General features: G+C 40.0%; 1 protein-coding gene across 1 annotated transcript; it reads left to right on the top strand.

Moving 5' to 3' along the window:
* The first annotated feature begins 2,277 nt into the window (after positions 1 to 2,277).
* Positions 2,278 to 6,210, top strand: LOC103696132 (leucoanthocyanidin reductase-like). The gene is made up of 5 exons (XM_008777667.4): positions 2,278 to 2,550; positions 2,627 to 2,767; positions 2,919 to 3,156; positions 5,020 to 5,223; positions 5,671 to 6,210. The coding sequence occupies exons 1-5, from the start codon at positions 2,362 to 2,364 to the stop codon at positions 5,919 to 5,921; spliced, it is 1,023 nt and encodes a 340-aa protein (XP_008775889.1). The 5' UTR covers positions 2,278 to 2,361; the 3' UTR covers positions 5,922 to 6,210.
* Positions 6,211 to 8,612: the final 2,402 nt, after the last annotated feature.

The following is an 8,612-nucleotide window of genomic DNA, read 5'->3' as shown; positions in this document are numbered from 1 at the left end:
GAAGTAAGCAACAAGATTTGGTGCACATTCCATGAGTTGCCATAATTTGGTGCAATATTTCTTGAGAATTAATACAGCGATCATTTGCCGAGGAAGGTGCCAACCGACCAAGTTACCAGCTGCTAGCAAAGTCTTGTGTAATATACTACCAATTTGAAGTAAATATAGCTGGCTGGCTCATTTCTAGATACACAATAATGGTGCGTCCTAATCTCTTCATGATTTTGGATCAACTAGGTGGGCAACACGCTAGCCTCCACCTTGGCCCTTTTTGAACACCATTAGAATTGGTCACTCTGATCTCTAATGAACTACATTTATCTTAGTTGGAGCATGATCAGATAAATTCCGTTTTGATCGGCAATTATAAATTATTATATTCACGACTTTGAGTGGTATGATTCATGATGCATAAACTTGATGCATAGTATATTATTATTGACAATGTTATTTGGAAATATTATGACTATATATATTATTATTATGGATATGATTGATTAATTTTGACATCGCATAATTTTTAAACTGAAGTATGAACCCCTAGAATTATTTGAATTTCGACCTGGCTATGTTGAGGACCCCACCAATAGGGGCCAATACATTGCACATAATTCATTCTGAAGATTGTGTCGCAAGATGATGCACGACATATGGCAAGCAGATATGCAATCCTGAAGAACTTTGCTGCAAGTTGATATGCAGCTTACCACAAAAAGATGCATGGTGTTATGACCCTGTCACAAAAAAATGTGGTTATAGCTCAGGATTGATAAGATGAATTAAATATTTGAAAGAATTTGAATCCATAAAGAAAATTTTAATTTTTGGTAAAAAAATTGATCTACATATTAGTACTGCATATATGCTTATTTTCTACATATTATTATCTATTAGATTGCTTGATTTATTTAGTTAAAGTGATCATTGCTTACTGGATTATCTGGCTCATTATACAATTTTTTACTATTTTTACAGATCCGTAGAATTAGCTTGACTCGTGGATTTATCATGGGAGAATTATTAGAGACAATATTTTGACATCTTTATTTAGACTAGATTTTATTTTAAAGTTGATGCAAGATTTTAGAATATTATTGATTTTATAAGACTTTTAATTTTGCCATTTAAATTAGAATTTGAATATTAATTATTTAAATTTATTCTACTGCTTGTATATAATATCATGTTGAGATGCCTTGCATGCTTGTAGGAATAAAGTTTTCTATGAGTATACGGTGGTTGCTATGACCTTTGACTCGCAATTTTGGGTCGGAGGTATGACATTCTCCTTGCTAGCCAATTATATATATATATATATATAAAGCAACAATTGGCAAATTAAAGTTGTTCTAGATTATGGAATTATCTTTTAAAAATTTCTTTAATAGCAATAACACTAACGCCTGTTTTCATCGATTAGCATCATCAGTCAATTTGCTTGCTGGAGTATTACCAGAGGTCTGGAGAGGAAAAAATAGCTTATTTCCATCTAGGTACCTCCCCCTTGTCCCTTGACCTTTATAAACCACATAACATGAAGTAGAGATGGCAATAGTTAACTCGTTTAACTTTAGTCAAGCTATTGTAAATAGAATTCAGCTACCTATTCAATATATCATCAAGTTCAATTATGAATTTTCGACTTGCTTGATAAAAATAGCAAATTTAGGTAAACAGGTTTTTGAACTTATCATATGTCCAATCCCACTTGTATCTCATCCTCGATTGCCGCCTATAACATGGGATGTACTTTCACTAAGCTTTCTGAGCCAAAAATTATATTGTTTTTGTCGTCTGAATCAAGCAGAATCAAAGATATTAAAAAGTATGTGACAAATAATGGCATATTAATATGATCATTTATTTTTGAAAAATATATAAATATTATATAAAATTAAATAAAGTTACAAATAAAATCGAACATCCGGATATGGATTGGATAGTTGTCAATCCATATTTATATTTATTTTTATATGACGGATATGAATATATATACCGATACGAATATTAATCAAATACTTAAATATTTATTTATTTTTAGATAAATTCATATGCAAGAATCTGAATAAATATAATTCAATCCACTCCCGCCCTTAGTTTGACCCGTGATGTTCCTACCGGTCTCCCACTCCATCTAACCGACTAACCGGAAGAACAGGAGCCCAACTAACACTCCCTCGGCCATTCAAAGGTGATTCGGACCCCTCCACCCCGAAAGTTGTTTGGTGGCTTGACCGTATGGTCCAATACACTACTATATAAATTCTTCCAAACCGACGCACCCCGATTCATCGGAGTCGAACCATTTCTTATAACATATATCCCTGTCTTTTTCTGTCAGGCCCTCGAAAAGCTGACCCCATGGAGTTTGCCGGCAGCAACGGCACCGCCCTCGTCATAGGCGCGACCGGCTACATCGGCCGGTTCGTGGCGGACGCATGCCTCGAAAGCGGCCGCGCCACCTACGTCCTCATCCGACCGGGCTCGGCGTGCCCTGCAAGGGCGGCCACCGTCCATGCTCTCCGCGCGAAAGGCGCCATCGTCGTCGAGGTGAAACCCTACTGCTTGCTTTGGTTATAACCGTGCTCCGGAGACGCACTTTTTGAACTGGCCATGAACCTTTCAGGGATCCGCAAGTGATAAGGACCTCTTGGAGAGGACGCTGAGAGAGGAAGGCATAGAGGTGGTTATTTCCGTGATGGGTGGCTCTCAAATTCTCGACCAGCTCAACCTGCTCGACTCCATCAAAGCTGTCGGTACCGTCAAGGTAGCATGCATGACTCCAACTATATATTCATAACCATTTAAGTCCGTACGTTTATATTCAACGTACGTCGACATAGCTTCTTTCGTACCCATCAATGGTCTGTGGCTGGTGCTTTCTTTTTTCTTTTAAGAAGGACGACGTTTCGTTGCAGAGATTTCTGCCATCGGAGTTTGGGCACGACATCGACAAGGCTAACCCTGTGGAGCCTGGCCTCACTTTCTACAAGGAAAAGAGGACCGTCCGCCGTGCCATCGAGGCCATGGGGATACCCTACACCTACATCTGCTGCAACTCCATTGCCGGGTGGCCTTACCATGATAATATCCACCCTTCGGAGGTTACTCCGCCACTGGATCGGTTCCAGATCTATGGGGACGGCAACGTTAAGGGTACCTCTTCAGACTATATTTTTTTGTTTCGAAGCCAAGGAGAAAAAAACAAAAATCCTGGACCATATCACCTTCCTGTTGTACCTTTCTCTTTCTTGGAATCGAGTCGTAGGTACTCGTGGCTGGACGCAGCTTAATATATTTCTTTTGTTGTCCATAGGCTTCACAGATAAAAAACTTCACCTGACAAATAACAACAAAGAGATAGACGTAAAAAGAAAGGAAGTGGACTAGATTCGCACCACGATTCATAATCATGCATTATTAAGAGGAAGTGGACTAGATTCGGTTAAAAAATGGACCGGTCATTAGTTTCCCCTAGTTATTTTACTCAAAAGCCCTTCTCAGATGCCGACGTAGGATGCCGCTCCTCTTTTGGACCGGTCATGAGTTTCGAATTCTTCTTGGGGGGGAAAATCCTAAACATTGTTATGAGTTGTCCATGTAACGCCAGAAAATTAGATCTCATATGAAAAAAAAGTTACACAAATGATTTGTAAGCTCACTCACCGCAGTGAATACCTGCTAGATCTTCAAATTGCCAATTAGAAGATGAGTAAGTAAATTATGCATCATTTATATATGTAACTTTACTATATAAGATTTTGGGTAATTGTAGCATTTCTTATACTATGGTGGCGTTTGGTGATCCAAACGGGATCACCAAAGTGATTTCTTAACTGCAATCCTTTTGCAGTACGTCATCGTTCACATAATATAATATAGCTATGAGGTGACCAGTTAGATTTGAACTTAAAAAAAGAAGAAGGATCACTGTAATACAAAGAATTGTGTCTATTTCAAATAATAATTAACCATCACTCTCGTCATACAACAAGTCAACAATAACTATAAAATAATGATGCGCATATAATAATTCTAATTTAAATATTTATTATATTGCAGACAGTATAATCCCTCACGAACCGTTAAACAATTGTTATTTATTCCATGATTGTAATGTATATTAAAAGAAAAATTGTTTAGCAGCAATATAATGGACTAGTGGAGTTTCAACCATGTAAAAAACCATTACTGAAAAAGGAGGAGAGATAAGATAAAAATAACATAGCAAAAAACAATAAAATCAATAGTTATATTATGTCTTTCATGTATGTATACATACATGCATACATTTGTATGTATATATGTTTGTAGGTATGTATGCATGCCTGTATATATGTATGACTCACATTGCTACAAGTTATATAATGTAGTGACTTAGAGTCCCATCCAAAAAATATTAGCTAAAAGATATTATTTGAATTTTTTGATCTAGTATAAATATTTAAAATCTACTTGGTGCATAACCGATGTGAAACTAAACATATACCCACATGAATCTTCGCATCCTCGTCAAATTAAAGATCTAAATTCAATTACAAATATTATGATTAGCCCGTGGTTAACCCTAAAAGGATTCATGCTGCAGTATCCTTTAGTCTATATAGGCTATAGATTGGGTTCGTTGGCTATATATAAATATCCAAGTTCTATCAGTGCACAGCTGATGTGGAACTAAACACACACCTGCATAGATTCTCGTATAGAAATATTGCCAACGTAAAGCACGAGCACAATATATGTTTGATGATAAACCAATCCTGTAGCAGGTCCGCCTACATAATTTATGCATTCCTTCTATTTTTTATTGATATATTTTGCTTGCTAGTGTAGGGCTTTATCTCAATCAAGATCGTAGCTACAGGGATAAAACATAAAATGTCAGGAATCTGCAAGTCTTAGGCTTGGGTGGAAACCTCCCGTACTTTTTATTCTTCTTCTTGAGAGAAATAGAACAATTTTGTGGGAAAATATAATTGAAACCTCACTGAATTTCCTTAACTTTTGTTTGTGCCGCAGCTTTTTTTGTTGCCGGGAGTGACATTGGCAAGTTCACAATTAAAGCAGCATATGATTTCCGCACTCTCAACAAAACCGTTCATTTCCGCCCAACTTGCAATGTTCTTAGCTTGAATGAAATGGCTGCTTTGTGGGAGACTAAGATTGGACGGACCCTACCGAGAATTACCTTAGCCGAGGAGGACTTGCTTGCCATGGCAGAAGGTTGGAAGCAAACTTCAAACCTTTTCCATCTACTCGAATCCAAATTTTTATAGCACCGTTTAAGTTTTTGCAATGCAAATTCTGACTAAGGATGCCAACTAGCTCAGTCGATAAAGTTATTTGATACCTATACCAATGATCCGAGGATGAATTAGACTAGATTTATCTGAAAATGAAATGGCAGCTCTTATTGACAACCACTACTAGCCCTTATAATGGAAAATGATGCACAATAGTAGACAAATAATAGTATTATTTGTTTGTATGGCTATTTGAAGGGGCAAATATTGACCATTAATTATTCATCTTATATAATGGTTCTTATAAGAAGATAGCTAAATAACACCCCTTACTTAAAAATCCTGATATAATATTAACGCATCTATTAATTCCCAACACTAACCAAATCACATTCTATTCACCTTATTTTGTTGGTTTTGGTTGCAGCGAATTGCGTTCCAGCAAGTATAGTTGCTGCTTTGACGCATGATATATTCATTAATGGCTGCCAAATCAATTTCTCAATCGATGGGTGCAACGATGTGGAAGCTGCCAGCCTCTATCCAGACATCTCATTTCGAACCATTGACGAATGCTTCGATGACCATGCAGCAAACCTAGTACTCAAGCAAGGCAATATGATCACCTCACCCAATTCTATGGTGGACAGGGTGCCCGTTGCACCAACTTGTGCTTGAAAGCGTCCAAGACATTGGCAGAATGTACTTACATTAGAGCTATATAAACTGCCGCCTTTACCACCAAAAAAAAAAAAAAAAAAGCGTCCAAGACATCCTCTGTTCCCTAGCTGATGGTAAGAGCATTAGAGTTCCTTTTCTTATGACAACATGTCATTTAGCTCGATTTGTTATATCTGTGGGCCTATTTGGCCAGCGTATCAGTGGAGTTTGTAGCTATTCAATAAGCCAAAACTATGTTGCACAATATTTATGTATCCTAATAAAGTTGGATTCCGAGAATTTATTAGAGTTTCCATTTAGGCTGGCATGCTTTTGTTAGTTATTATTATTAAATTTTATTAAAAAAATAATTTATATGTGTGTGTGGGGGGGGGGGGGGGGGGGGAGGGGGCCTTGAATTTAGTCCCACATCGGCTAGAGCGGAAAGGTTCCGTGCCTTATAATGAGGAGGGCGAAGCCTTTTCCTCACGAGGGCCCTTTTGTGGGACAAAACCGTGAGGGCAATCCCCCCGTCAGCGCTGGACGCGCGGGCCGGAAACGTCTCCCTCCGTCAGCGCTGGACGCGCGGACCGGAGCGCCCGAAGCGGACAATACCTCGTGGGGGACGCGGTCTCTTTCTGCTCGGCTCGGTTGGGACTAAGGCTGTTGCCGGGGTGAAAATCCCACAACAGATGGCGCTAGAAGGAGGGCAAGCCTCTTCTCTCCATTGACTACCCTCCAGGACTGTGGGGGCCCGTTGGGGTAAAACCTGGCCGGAACCTTCCCGCTGGGGGGGCTATGTTGTGGGGGGAGGGGAGGGGGCCTTGAATTTAGTCCCACATCGGCTAGAGCGGAAAGGTTCCGTGCCTTATAATGAGGAGGGCGAAGCCTTTTCCTCACGAGGGCCCTTTTGTGGGACAAAACCGTGAGGGCAATCCCCCCGTCAGCGCTGGACGCGCGGGCCGGAAACGTCTCCCTCCGTCAGCGCTGGACGCGCGGACCGGAGCGCCCGAAGCGGACAATACCTCGTGGGGGACGCGGTCTCTTTCTGCTCGGCTCGGTTGGGACTAAGGCTGTTGCCGGGGTGAAAATCCCACAACAATATGTAAATAATATCTAGTTATATTTGTGTTTGGGTAGGAAAAGAATGAATATAACTGACATTTAATTTATATTTCATAGATATAAATATATTTAATATCTATTTTGTATCGGTCTAAAAAAATATAAATAATTACGTTTGGTATCCATATTTTTATTAAAAAGGTACAAATAGGTCGCATCGGATTGAGTCATGACATCGATCCAATTCAGTTTTTTATTCAGATTTTAATTTTAGATCATAAAAGATTGAATCGAATTTACGGCTATAATTTTTGATCCGATAAGTTATTTAGGTTGGGTCGGATTCATGTATAACTCGGATTTAATCCAAATTTCAGTTTAGGTCATGCTGGTAAATGAAACAATGATAAAAAAAAAAAATCAAAAACCCAAAGCATTCGAGAAGATCAAACAGAAAAATAAAAACAAAAGTTAAGAGGGGAAAAAAGGGTGGAGAGAGCGAGCGAGAGAGAGAGAGAGAGCTTATGGTACATAGAATCAGGGTCCGAACGTAACAAACCTTGGGAGAAAGCTCCATTTAAATCCGACTCATCTCGTCTTCGCCTTGGCCTGCCCCATGGATTAATCTAACCGTTAGGGCAAAGTTCTCGAGTCCCTCAATTTGGGAGAGGGGGGAAGAGGAACAGCGAAGTAAACTCTGCGGCCCCTATCTTTCTAGAGAGGGAAAATCGTGGATAATTTGGAGGAAAAAGTTGGCAGCGAAAGCATTATTGGGTGTATTCGTTCTCAGATATGAATCGCCCGTCCTAGCAAAAAAAATAATAAATAAATAAATAATAAATGAAGCAAATCTTGGAACTAGAAGAAAAAGAGCAGAAGGAAAGGAAAAAGAACCGCTCACCGCTCGAAGGGGAATCTCGCAATGGGAATTCCAAAGGAAGAGTAGCAGGGGAGGGAATTGAGTTTGAGGGGAGGGGGAGGGGGAGGGGAGGGAGGAATCTAGGGTCGAGGGGAAGGAAGCGTTGTCGGCTCTATTCTTCTTTTCTCCTCACCTGTGGAGACCAACAAGAGCAGGTGGAGGAGGAGAGAACGATGACGGCGGGCAGTGGGTGTCAGTGTATTATCGTAAAGGATGGTCGTCGCATGGGTAAACCGCAAGTGGAGAGGATTGAGAGAAGAGTCGGACCGACAAATGGCTGAAGCAATGATGATTGAAAAAGGGATGGTAGTGTGGCTGATGGCAGGAGATGGCGTGGTTTCACCATATGAAACCATAACGTCATACTAGTTACGGCGGAAGGTCAGCGGACCTTGAACTCGTCTATGGTATATGCCAAACTTAGAGCAGCTTGAAAGGATTTCTGCTATGCGAGAAGAACACTGGGTGTAAACCGCATTATTTTTGAGAGAGATTCAGTCATGGTGGTTAAATGGATCCGGGGTTGAGAATGCACAGTTGAGGATCCGCCGTTGACCCATGAGATTTGCAAATTGCTGGAAGAGTGCCATTTCTACCATGACTCACACGTTTACAGAGAGGCAAACAGACTGCTGATTGAGTTGCTTCCTTTGCAGCTCATCTCTCTGGTGAGTTTATCTGGCTGGACAGTGAGTCTATACCAGGCCTTTTTTGTAGCCTATTGT

This window comes from Phoenix dactylifera, chromosome 8 (genome assembly GCF_009389715.1).
Source record: "Phoenix dactylifera cultivar Barhee BC4 chromosome 8, palm_55x_up_171113_PBpolish2nd_filt_p, whole genome shotgun sequence".
Taxonomy (NCBI): Eukaryota; Viridiplantae; Streptophyta; class Magnoliopsida; order Arecales; family Arecaceae; genus Phoenix; species Phoenix dactylifera.
This window is presented reverse-complemented; position numbering and strand designations above follow the sequence as displayed.